At 38.6% G+C, this 20,736-nt stretch overlaps 4 protein-coding genes across 4 annotated transcripts; all 4 read left to right on the top strand.

Annotated features, from left to right (window-relative positions):
- Positions 1-2,078: 2,078 nt before the first annotated feature.
- Positions 2,079-2,999, top strand: LOC145554939 (odorant receptor 131-2-like). Its single transcript, XM_081615899.1, has 2 exons — positions 2,079-2,496; positions 2,536-2,999. Exons 1-2 carry the CDS (start codon positions 2,079-2,081, stop codon positions 2,997-2,999), a joined length of 882 nt encoding a protein of 293 aa, XP_081472025.1.
- A 2,347-nt stretch (positions 3,000-5,346) lies between these two features.
- LOC145554890 (odorant receptor 131-2-like) lies at positions 5,347-7,864 on the top strand. Its single transcript, XM_081615762.1, has one exon. The coding sequence runs from the start codon at positions 6,302-6,304 to the stop codon at positions 7,220-7,222; it is 921 nt and encodes a 306-aa protein (XP_081471888.1). The 5' UTR covers positions 5,347-6,301; the 3' UTR covers positions 7,223-7,864.
- Positions 7,865-14,858: 6,994 nt separating this feature from the next.
- Positions 14,859-17,050, top strand: LOC145554896 (odorant receptor 131-2-like). The gene has a single exon (XM_081615772.1). The coding sequence runs from the start codon at positions 15,849-15,851 to the stop codon at positions 16,797-16,799; it is 951 nt and encodes a 316-aa protein (XP_081471898.1). The 5' UTR covers positions 14,859-15,848; the 3' UTR covers positions 16,800-17,050.
- Positions 17,051-19,477: 2,427 nt separating this feature from the next.
- LOC103459929 (odorant receptor 131-2-like) lies at positions 19,478-20,463 on the top strand. Its single transcript, XM_081615793.1, has one exon. It carries the CDS (start codon positions 19,543-19,545, stop codon positions 20,461-20,463), a length of 921 nt encoding a protein of 306 aa, XP_081471919.1. The 5' UTR covers positions 19,478-19,542.
- The last annotated feature ends 273 nt before the right edge of the window (positions 20,464-20,736 follow it).

Genomic DNA, 20,736 nt, shown 5'->3' with positions numbered 1-20,736 from the left:
GGAACTTCATCTAAAAAAGTCAATCTTTGTGGTGTCATTGTATCAAAGGTAAGGTGTACGTTGAATTATCACCTCTACCAGACTTTTCCATAAGACCTTGAACTAAACTGTTAACTGTTTAAAAATGTGATGAGTAAAGGTGACGACTGGCACATAACAGATGTGTCTCAGGTTGAACAGATCCTTTTGCCATTAAAACGGTCATTGTACAAATAGGAGTACATGTTGTGTCATATAACATATTGCCAAAAGTATTGAGTCCCTCCAAATTGTCTTCTGGTGTTCCAGTCACTGTACAATACAGCTCCCAGGCCTGTAAGTTGCTGCTATAAGCATTTAAATTGCACCATGGTACCAGATACCCCAGGATAGCTTTATGGCATTACAGCAGTGCAGTACCACGTATAGAACCAGCAGCAGCTCAGGCCTGGATAAATCAGACAGTGTAATCAGCATATGCTGTGGTGTATTTTATGCAGAAGTTATCAACTTTCTGCACAGACAATAGCAAAAACCTCCAAACTTTAGTTATTGAAATGGCTTTTATGGAAATTGTGTGTTTTCTAAACCTTGCTAAGTTTGAAGAATAGCTTCTGGTTTATCCGCTCGATTTGACTATTGGTTTCCAGATGAAACCTAGAACTGAACCTTAGCGGTACAGAAGTCACTCCAGACATGACTTCTGTAAAGGGAATAGATATTTTACCATGAGATGATCTGTCTTAAGGGCTGTTGAAAGCTTTTTTGGGGGAGAAATAGGTGACAGGCTTTTAAGAAGCAATCTTCTGTGGTAAGGATGACATAGAATCCTTTAGTTGATGGCAAGCAGGTAACAAAATTCAGAGCAATATGCGACCAAGGCCATTGTATAGCCAGCACTTGAGGAGGTTTGTTACATGTGTAGACCTCAAATGCCTGGACCTACTCCTTCACTTTTTTATATAGAGAGGGCCACCAGAAGGTTCGTCAAATGAGGAACAGTGTAACTAATACCAGGATGACATTAGGACTTCAGTGTAGTCCCAATGAATGAGGCGAAGGCAAACTGAAGTGAGAACATAAGTACGACTGGATGGGCCAATGCCCGTGTCAGGTTGAGAACATTGGGACTGGAGAATGGCATTGTGACCATCCCAAGTAATGGCTCCTGCCTTACATACAGGGGGTAGAATGGTGTCAACTATCTTGACAAAGCATTGGATTTTGTGTTTTGTGAACCTGGTTGATATGAAATAAAGTTTAATCAGGAGAAGAATAAAGACAATCGGCTAAGTCGCTTTGCCTCTTGTAGGTTATAAAGATTCTTATGGTCAGCAACCCACGATTATGGGACGTTCTGCCTAAAGCCAATGGTCCCATTCCTCAAATGCCAACATCACAGTCAAAAGCTCTCGGTCCCATAAATCATAATATTAAAAGGAAGACAGATGATGAGAGAAAAAGACACAGGGATGCAGTTTATCATCCTTAGTGATCTGAGAAAGTACAGTTCCAACAAAATATGTGTGATCCATGTGCCGTGTTTCAATGCTTTCTGGAGAAAACAATCCATCAGTTAGGGGGAAAAAATAAAGACAAAGATCAGCTGCTAAATATCCTTATTACAGTTGCGTTGAGCCAATCCAAATAAAATTTTCCCTTGCATCTATCTTCTACAATAGAAGGTAGGTTAGTTGTGCTTAATGTCACTTGAATTTAATCTCATCTAAAAACAACAGGAAAGAAAAATCACAAGCAAGCTCCTTGGTGATTTCACAAGAGGGATTAGGTCATTTCTTGCTAAAGGATGGTGACGTGTGGTGTATCAGATGAACAATTAATAAGAGCAGAACTTGTCACCCAACGTAATGAACGTCAAGTGACCAGCTTACCTTGACTAGCTGTGTGCAGGTGGATTGACTTGGCATAAATGTAGTTTTTTTCCCCGTGAATACCAGGAATTTGTGTTTGATGTGTGCATCTAAATCTTTTTAAATACACACTGAATTATTTTTTCTGTATTTATGATATCAAAAGTACATTTTCAGCAATTTTAGGAACTCTTCAGTATGTTTAATGTGTCACAGTCTGAGTCCAACATGACAACAGCAAGTCAGAACCAGGATCTGTTGAGGATAGCACTAATTTCCACCCTGTCTACAGTTCCATCACTTGTTTTTCTCTACATCAATGGGACCATTCTGTTCATGCTGAGGAGTAAAGCTGTGTTTCGTGACACCTGTCGTTACATTCTACTCTACAACCTTCTTCTAGCAGACACTGTCCAGCTGGCGCAGAGTCAAATGCAGTTCCTAATGTCAGTGTGCAGAGTCAAACTGGCTTATTCGCTGTGTACTGTTCTTAGCATGCTTATCAGTCTTACGACTGGGATTTCTCCCCTAACACTGGTGGTAATGCCATTAGAGAGATATGTGGCTGTGTGCTACCCACTGAGGCACTCTTCCATCATCACCATCAGAAACACAACTGTGGTAATCATTGCAATTTGGGCTGTCAGTTCACTGAACAATCTCACTCGTGTTTTGTTGTTTTTAGAGTTTTCATTAGAGAAAATGGAGAGTTGGCAAATAGAAGACGTTTGTTCTAACGTCGCTTTGGTGCTTGGTGCTGTAACTGCAGAATATGACAGGGCCTTTACATGTGCTGTGTTTGTGTCAGCTGGTGTTGCTACAACTTTCTCCTATGTTAGTGTCATTATAGTGGCCAGGTCAGCCTCCACAGATAAAGCGTTAGCTCATAAGGCCCGTAACACCCTGCTGTTGCACCTGGTTCAACTGGGCCTGAGTCTTTCCTCAACCATTTACAACCCACTCATTATAGCACTTTCAAAGATCTTAACAAGAGATGCATTTTTATGGGTTCGGAGTGTTTTTTATGTTTGTTTTATTATCTTCCCCAGATGTTTGAGTTCTCTAATCTATGGGCTAAGAGATCAGACCATCAGACCTGCTCTGTTGTATTATCTGTGTTGTCGACTGAAAGTTAAAATCAGTGGCTAGTAGTTTTTCCACTCAGCACATTTTGTCTAGATGCAGATATGGGACTCTGTATCTAGATTAAAAACCCAGCTGTTTAGAGTTACTTTTGAAATCTAATCAGAAAACAATCATCTGATGCGCAAAATGTAATGTTGTTGACTGTGTATTCTATGACTTTGTATTTTTGTGTTTTTATGATGTAAAGCACTTTGAAATGCCTTGTTGCTGAGAGGTGCTACACAAATACAATATAATTGATTGATTGTATTCCAGAAGATGTAAAAAGTTTGCAAGTTTAGTACTGTCATTTAAAAATGTATAAATTGTTTAGACATGTTTAGCTTTGCTGATCTTCATTAAACTGTTGCCTTTTTTAAAATGTTTGTGTTACTTACTGTTTTCTCAATACAATTCAAAATATAATTAAAACATGTTTGTAAAGCTAAATGGTCATCCTTTTTAATTTAGTTTTTACCTAAATTATTCCTGAATGTGTAAAATTATGGCGGAAAATGCAGTCTGAATCTCAGAATTTGAAACAAAAAAATTTTGATTATTATGGTATCAGCACAAAAATTGAGCAGCGTGAGATACGCGTTTACTTTATGCTCTAAGTCTTGCAGGAGTTTTTGTTCTCCAGAAAACTACAAAACAGCCAAAACACTGAGTTTGTTTAAATCAAAGCTAAAATTACACCGGTGTAGTGCTGCCTGTGATTAATAACTGGATCACTGATCAATAAATTTGATGTTCATTTGATTATTATTCTTGATCAATGTGTTGTTCATTGCTTGTTTCATTGCTGTATTGTTTTTATCATGTAAAGCACTTTGAACTGCCTTGTTGCTGAAATGTGGTACAAATAAACTCGACTTGGTTGACATTTAGTGATAAACGTGATTTAGGTGACTTGTTAACTTGAGTACTAAAGCAGCTTTATAAAACTAAGTAAGCCACAGTTCTTTATATAAAATGTATAATATAAAATGCAGCAGTTTACATTTTATATTAAAATTGAGTTTTTATGACTGTTTCATTTACAAGTTGACTTTCAGCCTTTTTCATTTTTCTTTTCTGCCTTTTACTCATACTTTGAGTAATTTGTTTTTGACTGTTTTTAGACATTTTAGATGTTTAGATATTTCCATGCTTCAGCGTACTTCTTGACCCCCTCAAATAGGAGATTGTACATCTCAAGGAGTTATCCTTGAAATAAATAAATCTGTCTGATTAACAGGCATTTGTTAGGTTGGGAAACAATAATCTGACAGGTGTATGAGCCCGCCAAATTTTAATAACAGTGCATCTCAGGTTATCGTTTTATAGAAAAGTTTTAGAAACAAAATGTACTTCGTGAAACACTATATATCATTTACACAAACTCATGTTTAAACCTTGGTGCAAATTTAAATTTTGCCTCAAGTTCATGAAAATACGTATATTTTGTTTCAATGAGAATGACATCAGATCAATAAAAACATAATACAGAATGTGGGCTTCATGAAAAGTATGTTTAAAGTTGCAGTTGGTGACTTATAAACAATATGTTTTATAAATAATTTAAAACTGCATTCATGTGTAACAGTTTAACATCAGACAGGATCTGAAAAGTAGAGCTTCTCTGACTCCTCCCTGTGGTCCGACTATCATCGATAGAAACAACTAATCAGAGCCAGGAGGTGTTAGAGCGAAAATGTTATTTTCAAGTTGTTTTGCAAGGAAAAGGTTTTGGCACAAATCCAGGTCATTCTGACCCGCCTTCCCCTGCAACTCTGAAATGGAGCAGATCTTGATTTCCAGGAGGTCCAAACTAATTCTCGGAAGCCCAATACAAATGGAGTCTAAAACGGTGCCGGATTCACTACGCAAATGAAGGGCAGCAATGCCATTGGTCAAAACTTTCAAATACACACCGGTAGAGATTAAATCCTATAAAAAGTGATGCGACCATTAAAAGTCGAGCGATTTTGGATATTTGTAACAATGTGTTTGTGATCATTCCACAGATGTGAATGTGAATTAAACCTCTCCCGCTTGGCCTTGAGCAGTGAAGGAACAGAGTCCTGCATGTTATATCTTTTATTCATATATTCCAAAAGTTAGTCACTTTATTTCGTCAATAGAGAAAGGTCTTAGCACTGTCCATCATGTTTGTATGCAACGGCCGTATGGTGGAGAAACAACTTATCGTTACAGAAAAAAAAATTTCTGTTGTCATCGGTGACCAGGCTAACTAGCCTGAGCATTCCTGGCAGCCACCGTTGGGAGGGAGTATAGCATAGCAAAGAGAAAGGGGCCGGGTGAGAGTAGTCCATGCACGAGAGTGATTCACAGTGTCCTCTGGCTCGGAAGAGCCTGTCGAGGGAAATTTACTGAAAGGCTACATTCACACTGCAGTCTGAAGGGATCTAAATCTGATTTTTTTTTGGTGACCTGTATCTGATCTTTCCATGACAGTCTAAACACAGACTCAGGCCACTTGGATGTGAGGTTTACTCTGCAAACATCAGTATTCTACATCCTGATACACCGAAGCAGGTAGAAAAACATCCATGGTGGATGATAATGAGCATAGAGTTGTTGAAGTGCTCAATTCAGTTGGACAACTTTAAAATCACAAAATATGCTCCACCATTACCGTCCATGTTCACTTCTACAAACACTGAGCAGGCTCGCCAAGTGTGATAATATTGCATTCTCTACTGCTCATGGGGGACACTGTTAGGATACTTGCAGTTCACACAGGAAATCACATACAAGTTGCATATACTTGTATCTGGTTTTGCAAAAAAAAAAGAAAAATTTGGTTTCACAAAAAAATTGGAATTGAGCATTAAGGTCAGCAGTGTGATCGTAGCCCAAGACACTGACCATTATCGCAGTTGGCCACATTATTAAGAAAAGTTGACATAGACAACAATTTCTTTAGAAATGTATACGCAGTTTTTAGTTTTTTACTTCTTCAAATCCAAGAAGGCTGTGTCCAGAGATTGACCTGTTTAAATATTTGTTCTATCCATTCTGTCAGAAGAACAATGGAAAGGAAATTACATCACTTAGTGGTGATCCCCTAATGCCAGACATGTGATCTACCATGTGAGCAGGTTGGCAGGAAAAAGCTCATAAAACATATGTGGAGCCAGTGAAACCCTGCAGACCATCTCTGCCCCCACGGCAACATGTATAGACTCTAACCTGCCCACTTCATACAGACTTTGTATATTTTGGTGTCTCTTATTTACAACTGTTGTATCTTAACATTTGCTGTAGGTTTTCAGCATCTTGAGCAGGTATATTGCTGATATGATTTAAATAATCCTGCAATGTCTTCTTCCCCATTTAACATCACTATTGCACAGCAGTATCAGGGTTTACTGGAAAGAATTGTACTTTCCTTTCTGTCTACAGGTCCTGCGTGTTTCTTCCTCCTCATCAATGGGATCTTGATGTTCTCTTTGAGGAGTAAACCTGTGTTTCGATACACTTGTCGTTATATTCTTCTATATAACCTCCTTGTTGCAGATACTGCTCAGCTGGTAGTGACTCAGGTTCTGTTCCTCCTTGCTGTTGGTCGAGTTAGAATAACTTATGCCGTATGTGGTACCATCACTACTATGGCCAATCTCACAGCAGGAATTTCTCCTCTGACACTGGTGATAATGTCTCTGGAGAGATATGTGGCTGTTTGCTACCCACTGAGGCACGCTTCCATTATCACCATCAAAAACACAGTCGTGGTCATTATTGCAACCTGGACTGTCAGTTCACTAAATAATGTCACAAGAAATCTGTTTTTGATAGAATATTCATATGAAAACTTTGGGAGTGTCTTAATGAAAGACTATTGCACCAACATTGTTCAGTTTGCAAATTCATTGCGTGATTATTATGATAATGTATACAACGCTGTGGTGTTTGTTTCAGCCGGTTTGACTGTAATTTCCTCGTATACTGGAGTTGTAATAGCAGCCAAGTCAGCTTCTACAGATAAAGCATCTGCCCTGAAAGCTCGTAAGACACTTCTGCTGCACCTAGTTCAGCTGGTCCTCAGTCTCTCTTATACCTTTTACTACCCACTACTCTTAGCTCTTGCAAAGATTGTAGAAAGAATAGTATACGTATGGGTACAGAGTGTTTTTTATGTGCTTTTTCTCATCTTACCCAGATGTTTGACTTCTTTCATTTATGGTCTAAGAGATCAGACCATCAGGCCTGTTCTGTTACGCCATCTATTTTGCAGATGAAAATCATTTGCTGAGAACTCACGTTTTGGTCGGCATTTTCATAAGACTCCGTATTTTGATGGGTAATTTGACTATGAATAAGGATGGCAATGGCATTTGTCTGCCGATTGATTTGCTTCTAACCTGAGCAAAACATTTATATAAGTTACCTACTGCAGCTTTAAAGAAGCTTTGCAATCAGAGCCTCATCTAAGTTTTTTCTAATGCCAAAAGTAGCTTTAATATAATCATTTTTAGATTGTTCACAACAAATTAAGTTCCACAAATTAAAAGTTGTTGAAAAATTGTTTACTGTGGAATTAAGTTTGTCCTGTTTACTGTATCTATTGCAATTTTCAAGAAGTCGGACTTAAATGATTGTAATGCCATGAAGCATCAAATTCACTCCTTTTGTATTTTTACAATTAGATTACAGATTTGACAAATCTCAGTTGAGTAAAAGTCCGCTTTTTAATTTGCATAGCAAATATTGTTCTATTTATTGAAATGGATTCTGTACTTTAGTGGCCTGGTAAGACATGCTCATGTATGATTGCTTATTTAATAAAAGCACTTTATATTTCTGTCAAAAAAAAAGTTGTTTCATTTCACAAAATATACAAATCACAATCCTTGAGTGTTCGCAGTTATGTTCTATACATCTTATCTTACTCAGTTAAGTTCTCTGTTGTTAAGCTGATAGCACATTAGTTTATTCCTTTGTTTCATTTCTGTTTATTTTTGTGTTCTTGGTTTTGCATACTTGAACTTACTCTTCTGAGACTATTATCAGCCTTCTTTTGTTTTCTGTAGTCTTGGTTTTATTTGGTGCCATTTCTAAAGTTAAATAGTTAAAAATGAACAGCAATAATTGGAGTTATTTAGCCTGTCGTAAGAATAAAAAATGGGGGCACATTTTCAATGTCATGTTTTCATGTTATTCAATGATTTATAAATGTCACAGGTTCAAACTAAATATTTAGTTTCAATTTCAAAAATACTTAATTTATTCAAAGAGAAATTAAATGACAGCCATTTAGTTTGCTAATAAAATTTTGTCTTGATCATTAAATATTGTCTTTTCCCTATTGCAACTGCAGTCTGTGGGAGTTTTAGCAGGCAGATACCCGAGTGAGCCACAAGATTGTAATGGGTAGTGTTTTTATTCAGTGCGACCCGAACCGAGGCTTTGGTCCCGTACTGTATTAATCAGCTAGTGGGCCAGGTCGCTGGGACGCTCCTGATAACCAGTCCACCCCTGCACAAAAGCAAGCCCACCACAGCTGCAGTGGCTACGATGAGACGCCTTGCAGGAAATGGATGATTTCTGAGAACCTCCTGAGGTCCAGGTGTTACTGACCCTTCAGGAAATGTGTTGTTAGAAGTTAAAAGAGCATGTATCGCCAAAGATAAAATATATGACCAAAGGCATTTGCTCACCTATCCAGATTATCAGAACCCAGTGTTCTGATCACTTCCATGGCCACTGGTTTATAAAATAAGCAAAAATCTGTACTAAAGGATGTCTTTAGAGTAATTTGTAATAAATGTATGCAAGAGAAAAACTTGACATCATAACCCATCGTAAAATTGATCAGAGCAGCTAAAAGAGCATACTCCCAGAAACTAGTACATGTTAAGAGTTGGGTTGTGGGTCTATCTGGGGTTTTGACTTTTCTCCTTCAGCCATCACAGTTTTCCACCAGAGGGACTATAGAGCTGATGGCCACATAGTTTCCCACTGGAGGGTGGACCTTGGCAGGTGTGTAGCAGCATCATCAGCTCGAGGTTAAGAGAAACCTGCCATCAGTCTGTTGGTGCTAGAGTGTTAACTCCAAGCCCTCTGCAAAATATATCACTTATTCCCCAACTCCCCATTTTCCTTGTGCTTCTTCCTCCATCAATAGTTTGGACCAGATCCTTTGTAAAAATTTCCTGGTTTCCTTCAGTCACTAGCAAACTGTCAATGAAGATCCAGGGTTATCTCAACCCATATGTCCAAGCATACAAAACAAAGAACACAATAATATCAAGGCTCCTCTTCCTCCTCCTTTGTTGGCTTTACATGTCCGCACTCCTACAAACTCACTGCTTCTAGGCTCCAAACTTCCATAGGCTCAATACTCATTCCAACTTACCTGACTGTCTTCTGGTTTTCCGTCCACAGGTACTCCTCTCCACAGACTTAACTCCCTGGCGGACCCTTATCACCTCCACAGTAAGATTAGCTGCCTTTTGAATAAATTCATGTTCACGGTCCTAACATCACCTCTTCTCACTCTGTCTCCAGTATTCCGGTAAAAGCCCCGATTCCAGAATCCATCCAGAGCAAGGTCTTTCATTCAGTTATTCAATGCATTGTAAATAAACACCTTAAATGCTTTGGTCTCCACAGGCAAAGAGGCTGTTCGACTCATGTGCCTAGTGTTTTGCATGTGGGTCGGACATTTACCAAGAACCAAAACAGAAGTTTTTTTGTTTTTTGTTTTTTTTTAGGTTTTACTGGCCTGTATTAGAATTTGGTCTGACAGGAAAGTGGGAAATGAGAGACGGAGAAGACATATGGCTAAGGTCAACAGGCTGGTACTCAAACCTGCGATGGCGGCATCAAGAACTAAAACCTCATCACGTGGGTTGTGCTTTACCCCTGTGTCACCACAGCACCCCATAACAGAACGGTTTTATCCGCAAAACAGATGCAGTATGTAGCAGGGTATTCAGTCAGTCATTAACTACAGGTGGAATGAAGAGAGCTTCATTACTGGGACTGTTTTTACTTAAGTTACTGCATAGCACTTTAAAAGCACTTTTTGCACTTTATTAACAAGCACTTTATTTAGCACTGCACTTTAAGCAGAGATTTGCACATAAATAACAATTTGCACACGAGAAGTTTTAATTGTATTTATTGAGTATTTTAGTAATTGACATGTAGCCTTTTGTTCTGGGCTCTGCACAGCTGTTCCTCTTTGGCAAGTGAGGTGGTTGCCTGTGAAGGGAGGATAATTGTTACTCAGAGCAATGAGCTACTGGTGGGTAAAACTGAGCAAATGCTTGTGCATAGTGATGGGTCCAGCAACACCGACGCGCCAGCGCATGCATCAAGCCCATAGGCCAACACCCGTGTCGGTGCGCGTATTGGTTTGAGCAAGTCACGTGACCAAAACAGGAACTGTTTCCAAATGACACTGGATGCCAAACTGTGTTTATAAGGAAGCAAATCTGTCAAAAGCATTTGCCAAACAAATTCTTGATCTTTTATATTGTCATCTATGGAACAGCTTCAAAGGAAATGTTTCCACAGTGTGGGACCATTTTGATCTTATATTGGAAAATAAATTTGTTTTCATTTTTGTCGTTTCATCCGGTTATCAGTTTCTACTTAATCTATTTGAACCCAAATTCAGCTGAAACTGACTTTTAGTTTACTTTCATATTATGTTCTGCAGGTTAAGTGTCGCATATGTTTAACTAAACTGTCTTATTTAAATAAATCCACCTTTTCAATGCTGAGGCATTATGAGACCAGACATGAGAATGAAGTCCCAGATACACTTAGATAAACTCAGATATACAGCCATTCTACAAATTACTCGGTTGCTTTTTATAAATTATTTCATACAGTGAACCCTTGCTGTAACGTGGTTCACTTTTCACGGTATCGCTGCTTCGCAGATTTTTTTGTGCAGTTTTTATTCCCACAGTGTTCGTCGTCCTAATTGACCATATGATTGGTAAAAACAGTCTCCGCGCTACCCGAGTGCCAATAACGTTACGGTGTTTAATACAGATTGGCCACTCAGGAGATGGAAACTGAAACTTTCAATGTCTGCTGGAAAAAAAAAACTGTGGCCAGAGGCAGCGCAAAACCCGACCGGAGGCTTGTTTGATGAGATCCGACGCTCTGCCGTAGATACAGCTGTGAATCTGGCGGGGCAGGTTGGAGGAGACGCTTTAATGACACAACTGCGGATCACATTAATAAGGCCCGATTGATGCACACGCACATCCGCTGACCTGAAAACAGGCTTTGTTCTTTGGTTTCAATGTAGAGTATTTATTTATGCTGTGTAATAACTGTAAAAAAAAACTAAAGGTAACTACTTCACGGATTTCGCCTATCACGGGTTATTTTCGGAACGCAACCCCTAAGAAAAACAAGGGTTCGCTGTAAATGTAGTGTTTACTTAATTTTTTTCTACAGCAGAAGTTTTGTCAAAAAAGCATAAAAGGCTTAATTTCAAAAGGTTGTTAAAACTTTTTTTTAATAAAAATGTGTGGGGAAAAACAGTCCATGCATCCTCATTCCAAACACATTCACTTAAATTTTCACTTTATGGTTCATGTTCACATTCTTTATTGACTGTATATCAAATATATTTTAAATGTAACTGAAGATATGACATAATACAACATATAACATTCAATAAAACACAAAGACTTAAATCTTATTGTACAGACTTGATCAAATCACTACGTTGCCTGTAGGAATTTTTAATGTCCAGCAGGTGTCAGTATTGAGTGACACAGTATTGACACAGTATCAATACAGTGTTGCTATGAGTCGAAGCGCCTCATGACGCCTCATTTACCAATCACTACTTGTGCATAATCTTTTAAGTGTGGAGTGCTGATATTGAGTGACTCACCTGTCTTTTCTGTGTCCTCTCCAGGGTGTTTGGACAAATACTACCCCGGGGGTCCAGACACCATTTATAGGTTCCGGGAGAGACCATTGAAAAGTGGGAGGAGGAAATTGTTTATGGGTTTTTTGTGGTGTTTCATTTGGTGTAAGATAAAATATTAAATATTTATAAAAAGTAAATTTAAATGTTTATATTTAGTAAAATTTATTTTATTTAAATAGGTGGAGTTTGGTTAAGTGAGATCCCCCTGTGAATTGGAGGTGGTTGGGTCCGTCACAGCTGAGACTATTTAAGCCTGCAGTTTCACCTGTGAAGGGATAGATTGAGTTGTGTGTGTTGATGCTGTGAAGAATAAACCCACTGCTGTTTCCACCTGACTCTGCCTCAAGTTAGTGATGGGCAAATGAAGCCTCATGAAGCAATGAAGCTTTCCAGCCCTTTGCTTTGCAAAAAGGTTCATTACTCGATGCTTCATTCATTGCTCACTAGTGACATCTGCTGGTGAAACTCTAACAGCCTTGTCACTCAGTTGGATCATACTTCCAAAAACTACTAAATGCAATATTGTCACAAAGTTATCAAACTCATGTTTAGTAACAGAAGAATCAATGAAACCATATTTAATTGTCATATGTTTTAATTATTAAAATTATTTGTAGCCAATCTAATCCTGGTATATATCTAACATCAGTGGTTGTGTTGGGTTTTCTTTTGTCGTAGACGGATTTGACAATAAAGACATTTGATGTTTTGGTGTCTTGGGAGTGCAGTGCCTGTTGGGGCATTCACTTTTTCTTGGATTTCTAATTGGCTCTGATCCCATATATTTGGCTACATGTGGAATTTTTGTTCTGCAACAGGATTATATCTGTTTTTGTTGTGCAAGACTGATATATCTTTGCTAATCACACTACAAATAAAGTGGTACTTTGCAGAAGGTAAGAAATTGGGAGGTGGAGGGGTTAATTATTGTTATCTAAGAATAATTTTATTGTGAGTGATCATCTCAAAGCATTCCCAGATGTCAGAGATTTTCCTCTTGCTGGCTCCATTTCAGACAATCAAGTTTATTTGTGTAGCACGTTTCAACAACAATGTGTTCAAAGAGATTTACATCATAAAATCACAAAAATATAGTTATAAAAAAACAACATAATCTACAATTGAGAAAACCAGTAACAAACATTACATTTTGATGAGTGCCATCATCAGTACACATCAAATATGTTGGTCAAATTTCATTTTATTTTGGCCATTGAAAACAAATATTTTCCTCTGATGCGAGACCAAATGGACAACAACCCATGATGCAACACGGCTCATCGCGCTTTTATTTTGAAAACCGACACGCAAAATGAAGCAGTCACGTGACCCATGCAACATGAGGCCTTGTTTGTTGTCACGTGGTTTTCAGCAAGACGACACAAGCCTCGAAGCGGGGCTTCATCGAACACGCCCCCCTTTTTACTCAGTGCAAGCCTCGAAACCTGGATTCAGATAGCCCATCACTACCTCAAGTAGTCTTCCTCACTGTAAAATCCAACCGCAAAAGGCCGCCTTGTTACAACAGGATACACACAGACACAGATCAAAGACACTACCCTGCCAGAGAGACTTAATTTGTATGCCTGGTTTGACATACAAAATACTCATACCAACAAAAAATTTCCCTGGTCACCAAAGAAAGCCTCTATACAGGTTGCCCACAATCAGGTGTTAAAGACTCTGAAGCACGTAAATGCATGTAACCCACTAGGTCCTGATGGTGTTTCGCCCACAGTCCTGAAGGATTGTGCAGACTAGCTGGAAGATGTGTACATGGACATCTTTAACACCTAACATAAGCTGTAGTATCTCACCACTGCAAAAATTCCACATTCATCCCAGTCCTAAAAAGACTTGGTGCTGTCAATTACTTCAGACAAGTGGCACTTACACCAGTGGCCATTAAGTGCCTGAAAAAGTTGGTACCTGGTCTGTAGTTCCTGAGCACATTTATCCTCTCTAATTCGCCTATTACCTAAGCAAATCTATGGATGATGCAGATCAGTCTCCAACACTATAAACTGAACTTCTCTTAATTGGTACTAATTCAATACCAAGTAAACTTGATAATTTCTCCATTTCAGTTGATAACACCTCCATTTTTCCCTCCCCTCAGGTTAAGAGTCTGGGTGTCATCCTCGATAACACCCTCTCTTTTGCCTCTCATGTCAATAATATCACTCGGTCAGCTTATTTTCATCTCCGAAATATTCGCCGTCTCCGTCCTTCTCTTACTCTGCACTCCAATGCTGTTCTGGTCCACAGTTTGGTCACAACTCGTTTAGACTATGGTAATTCTCTACTTTTTGGTTTGCCACAGAAAACTCAGCATAAATTACAATTGGTTCAAAATTCAGCTGCTCGTATCATTACGGACCCCCTTAATTCATCACATCACACCTATTTTACAACAGCTCCATTGGCTTCCAATCACATATTGCATCAACTATAAAATACTTCTAAATACTTTTAAAGTAGTTTACAACGTCACACCTTCATCTCTCGGACCTCCTTCACATTGCCACACCCACCCGTTCCCTCAGATCCTCTTCTTCTGTCCATCTCACTGTTCCCCCTGCTCGTCTTGTCACCATGGGGAGCAGAGCATTCAGCCGTTCTGCTCCCAAACTCTGGAACTCACTCCCACCTGATCTCTGGAACATCGAGTCTTTGCAATATTTTAAGTCCAAACTCAAAACCCATTTGTTTGAACTAGCATACAACCTTTAATTATCTTTGTACTGTCTTATACTGTTTGTGGTTTTTGTTTTTATTACCGGTATGTATTTTATAATTTGCTTGCTTTTATGTCAAGGTGACCTTGGGTGTCCAGAAAGGCGCCTACAAATAAAATGTATTATTATTATTAATAATATTAATAATATTAATAATAATAATAATAATAATAATAATAATAATATTATTATTATTATTATTCTGCCTGGAGAACTGGTTGAACTGGGAATTCCAAATGATACCTGCAACTTGCCCAGGTGTCAGTAGACCTGGACAGACCTGAGCAAGGAAGAAATGGTCTCCAAGGTGAAAATCAGCAACAGATCACCACAGGGCTGCTGCCTCACTTTGTACATCAAAAAAACTGCTTCTCCAACAATGAGGCAGTGACCATGAAATGAACATACGACAAAGATCATCCTGTGCCTCATCAAGGGAGGAGATGAGACAGCTAACACAGAGGTGGTCAACAGCACACTGTTCTGCAAAGAGAAGAATCATTTCACACTCATTACAGGAAAGACAAAGCAACTGATCACTACTCCTTCTCCATCAGGGGGACAGAAGTGGAGAGGGTCACAAGTTCCTGTTCCTTCAACATCATCTTGGAGCTCGTCGGTCAACACTGCAATAAAGCCCCAAAAGTACCTGCATTTCATTGAATTGCTTGAGAAGGCTTGAGTGGGCCGCCGGCCCCTCATGGTGGCCTATAGAGGGTTGGTGGAGAGCATTCTCACAACTGGCATCTCAGTGTGACACAGCAACACCACCACAGTAACACCACAACAAGCAGTGAGTTATCAAAACTGCTGATTAGCTTTCCGGTAAATTTTTCCATTAATTTTTTAAAAGCAGAATAACATGTCTTAACATGGCTTTGTATGAGTTTGATACGTTTAAATATTTGTTCTATCCATTCTGTCAGAAGAACAATGGAAAGGAAATTACATCACTTAGTGGTGATCCCCTAATGCCAGACATGTGATCTACCATGTGAGCAGGTTGGCAGGAAAAAGCTCATAAAACATATGCGGAGCCAGTGAAACCCTGCAGACCATCTCTGCCCCCACGGCAACACGTATAGACTCTAACCTGCCCACTTCATACAGTCTTTGTATATGCTGGTGTCTCTTATTTATAGCTGTTGTATCTTAACATTTGCTGTAGGTTTTCAGCATCTTGAGCAGGTATATTGCTGATATGATTTAAATAATCCTGCAATGTCTTCTTCCCCATTTAACATCACTATTGAACAGCAGTATCAGGGTTTACTGGAAAGAATTGTACTTTCCTTTCTGTCTACAGGTCCTGCGTGTTTATTCCTCCTCATCAATGGGATCTTGATGTTCTCTTTGAGGAGTAAACCTGTGTTTCGATACACTTTTCGTTATATTCTTCTATATAACCTCCTTGTTGCAGATACTGCTCAGCTGGTAGTGACTCAGGTTCTGTTCCTCCTTGCTGTTGGTCGAGTTAGAATAACTTATGCCGTATGTGGTACCATCACTACTATGGCCAATCTCACAGCAGGAATTTCTCCTCTGACACTGGTGATAATGTCTCTGGAGAGATATGTGGCTGTTTGCTACCCACTGAGGCACGCTTCCATTATCACCATCAAAAACACAGTAGTGGCCATTATTACAACCTGGGCTGTCAGTTCACTAAATAATGTCACTAGAAATCTGTTTTTGATAGAATATTCATATGAAAAGTTCGGGAAAGTCTTGATGAAAGACTATTGCACTGACGTTGGCTGGATTCCAAATTCGCTGTGCGATTATTATGATAATGTATACAATGCTGTGGTATTTGTTTCAGCTGGTTTGACTGTAATTTTCTCGTATACTGGAGTTGTAATAGCAGCCAAGTCAGCTTCTACAGATAAAGCATCTGCCCTGAAAGCTCGTAAGACACTTCTGCTGCACCTAGTTCAGCTGGTCCTCAGTCTCTCTTATACCTTTTACTACCCACTACTCTTAGCTCTTGCAACAACTGTACGAAGGATAGTATTTGTATGGGTCCAGGATGTTATTTATGTGCTTATTATTGTCTTACCCAGATGTTTGACTTCTTTAATTTATGGCCTAAGAGATCAGGCCATCAGACCTGTTCTATTACACCATCTATTTTGCAGATCAAAACTCTCAGTTGAGCCAGTCACCTCCTGAGAAGTCAGGTTTTGGACATAAGACATTTTATTTGTCTGGGTTACCTGACTGTGTAAATGTAAAACGTATTTGGCTGTGGGGTTGTAATGATATATTCAGCACTTGAGACACCACAAAGTCTGTAGTTAATGTGGATAGATGAGATCTAAACATATTTAAGAACTAAGAATTCTGAAACATTTTCTTAACATTTTAGGAATTATTCTTTACAGAAGCTTAGGTAAAACTTTATTTCAAGGGGATGAATAAGACTGACATGACACAGTCATAAACATGACATAACATCTGTCATGAACATGAATAAGCCTTCATGAATACTGTTGTCATAAAGTGACATTCGGTAAATTTTGACACTTTTAATACAAAGTTGACATTATTCAAAATGTCTTTGTTATGACAACTTGACATTAACCAAGAAATCATTACTGATATAAATTTGTTATAAAAGTATTACTGATTGCACTTTAAAAATTAGGTAACTTTATGTTATTAAAGGTAAAGTTTAAACAGTAGTGATTTCATGGTTAATGTTAAGTTGTCATAACATAGACATTTTGAATAATGTCAACTTTGTATTAAAAGTGTCATAATTTACCGAATGACCCTTTATGACAACAGTCATAAATATTCATGAAGGCTTATTCATGTTCATGACAGGTTTTATGTCATGTTTATGAAAGTGTCATGACAGTCTTATTCACTCCCCTTCAAATAAAGTGTTACCGAAGCTTTGCATAAATTACTCCATATAAGTTGGTCCTAATGCCAAAATAGCTTTAGTATAATCCTTTTTGGGTTTTTCGCTAAATAAAACTTTAACAGATTACTGGTTGTTTTTGAAAAACTGTTGACTGTAGAATAATTTCCTTTTGTCCTGATTCCTACGGCAATTAAAATTTTCAAGCAGAGGCACATAATGAATGGTTCTAATTACAAAAGCAATACCTTTTTGTTTGTATGGCATATATCACAATCTTTGGCTGATCCAGGCTCATACTCTCTCTGCCTCTGTCTGGTCTTTCCACAATAAAAGAGGCTATTAATCCCACCAAAAAGGTGGCAAATTCTCCAGGTTAGCTCTTCCGACAACTTGTGACAAAGCGTTTTCTGAGATTCTTCCCTTTAACTAGAAACAGTACAATTAAAACGTTCCATTTTCTAGAGGCATGAGTTTTTATTATGCAACAATATTTGAAATTCGTACAAAATCTTTTGACACTTATGAACTTTTCCACTAAAAATTATTGTTTGGAATTAAGGTTGTTTGTAATGAGTTTTTCTACAATGTAATCAGCTAAGTTTCAATTTCTGAAGTTTGTGTGTACTGAGTGAGCGCTTAGACTTCTTGTCAAAACCCATCCCTTAATTGTGAATTGAAATTAGTCAGTTTAAAGCCTTTTTTAGCTGAAATAGTTTTCTGTACCCTAGTAAGACCTGGACATGTTTGATTGCTTAAATAATAAAAAGACTATGTTCTTGGCAAAAAAAAGTCTAGTCTCCCATTTAGCTAATTATCCTGCCTGGTACATTCAGGTATTTGGGAAAGAAATGTTTACCGTTTTATTTTGGAGGGCTGAAATTTAAACTGAGTTGACACTGTGAGACCTTTACAGTTTAATAAGAATATGTAAAACAGCCACCCATCCATCTTCTTTACCAGCTTAATCAGTGCTGGATCGCCGGTGTGTGGGGGAGGCCTGGTGCCCATCTCAGTCAGTCATGACCAATTAACCTAACAGTCCTATTTTTGGACTGTAGGGAGAAGCTGGAGTACCAGGAGAGGATACACACATGCACAGGAAGAACATGCAAACTCCAGTCAAAGAGCCCAAGATGGGATTTGTTTTGCAGCTGTATTGCTGCAAAACAATAGTGCTAGCAGCAATGGCACTGTGCAGACTAAATTTAGACAATTTTAAAGTCCTAATGAAATCACAAAGCACAGTTCCTACAGTGATGTGAAATAGTACTTGGCCCAAATTTAACCCCAACCAAAACACTAGATAAATGCTTCTTCCTGGCTGGGAGCATCTTATCCTCTAACTACTGACATATAACCTTCAACGGTGAGGGAGACAGAAACTCATTCAAACGTTAACACTCCATTTAAAGGTATGACCGCTCATGCAAAATCTGTTTTTCTTGATCATTTCAAAAGAATTTCTAAACTAGCAGAATATTTACTTTAAATACTTTGATATAGGCTTGCCTACATTTACACATTTACTATCTTAATTAGAACATTTCAGGAGTATAAATTATTGTCACTCCTGAAATGCGGAGTCACGATGACAGCCTTTAGTGGAAGCACTAGACGTGGTCAAATTAACCATCTGAGTGTTTTGGTCATTACAAGGCGTTACAAGATGGTCGCCAAAGAGTTTATTTAATCTTACACAATATGTTGTATTGTGATTAGTGCACATCAAGCAGAAATCAAACATTTTGAATTTAGTAAATGAACTCAAACTTGCATAACTTAGTGGTACGGTCACATGCTGGGATGTGACGTGTCAGTGGAAAATTAGATGAGAAGACAGCACATAAATTAAACATGAAGCAACACAGACCCTGTAGACTGACTCTGCCTGGATGGAGTCTACCACTTGCATGCACAGGTTAAGGGTCTGTTTGAGATTTTCTTGAGCACATCTGTTTTTAAAGAGTTTAGTCAGTATTTTCACATAAACTTAGAATTCACTGACATCACACAGTTTTCTGGGTCTTTTAAATTTCCTGTACCATGTCCAACGTCTCTCAGTCTAACACCTCTGTTGAGCGGCAATATCAGGAGTTCCTGGAAGATGTGATCACCTTCACTCTTTGCACAATCATATCCTGCGTGTTTCTCTTCATTAATGGAACCATGTTGTTCACTCTGAGGAGTAAATCTGTGTTTCGGGACACCTGTCGGTACATTCTCCTGTTCAACCTCCTTCTTGCAGATACTGTACAGTTATCACTGAGTATGGTTCTGTTCCTGCTTGTTGTTTGTAGAATTAAACTAACATATCCTTTATGTGGTTCTGTAACTTCATTATCAAATCTGACCAATGTAATCTCTCCTCTGACGCTGATGGTGATGTCTCTGGAGCGCTGTGTAGCTGTGTGCCTCCCATTGAGGCATGCTGTCATCATCACCATCACCAACATCAGAATGGCTATTGTTGCTCTCTGGGCTCTCAGCTCTTTACACAATTTGACTCGTATTGCTTTGCTGTTGGACTTTCCATTCGGAGATCTAGAGACTCTGCAGATGGAACGCTTTTGCTCTGACTTTGCTATGCTGCTTGGCCCCAGCTCTAAAGATTATGACAATGTCTTCACTGGTTGTCTGTTTGTTTCAGCCGGTCTAATAGTAATTTCCTCCTATGTTGGTGTAATTATAGCAGCCAGGTCGGCCTCTGTGGACAAATCTTCCGCCCTGAAGGCTCGTAACACCCTGCTGCTACATCTGGTGCAGTTGTGTCTCAGTCTGTCCTCAACTGTTCATAACCCAATCCTAGGACCCATTTCAAAAACCATTACAAGGGTAGAATTTAACCGATTACAAAGATTTCTTTATATAATCCTTATTATTTCCCCCAGATGTTTAAGTTCTCTCATCTACGGCCTTAGGGATCAGACCGTCAGACCCGTCCTCCTGCACCATCTACGCTGCTGAGTTAAGTCAACGATGTTTCAGCTAAATGTTGCTAAATTAAGTTAAGGTGATTAAAAACATTTCTGAGCGAGGAATAGAGAGATACTTTCAGCTACTACTGTAAATGCTAAATTAAACTGCTTGGAAAAACATAAACAATCAATTGCAGCATTTATTAAAGCAGCAAAGCTGATTATGTTTGAAAGTAAAATGAAGATTCAGTGTTGGTTCATCAGTATGCTGTGAAGAGGCTGTGCATGGATCAAATCATTTCTGTCTGCAGCTTTTCTCCAT

Source organism: Poecilia reticulata, chromosome 14, assembly GCF_904066995.2.
Source record: "Poecilia reticulata chromosome 14, P_reticulata-male-v2, whole genome shotgun sequence".
Taxonomy (NCBI): domain Eukaryota; kingdom Metazoa; phylum Chordata; class Actinopteri; order Cyprinodontiformes; family Poeciliidae; genus Poecilia; species Poecilia reticulata.
Note: the sequence above shows the minus strand (reverse complement) of the source record. Positions and strands in the feature narration are given on the sequence as shown.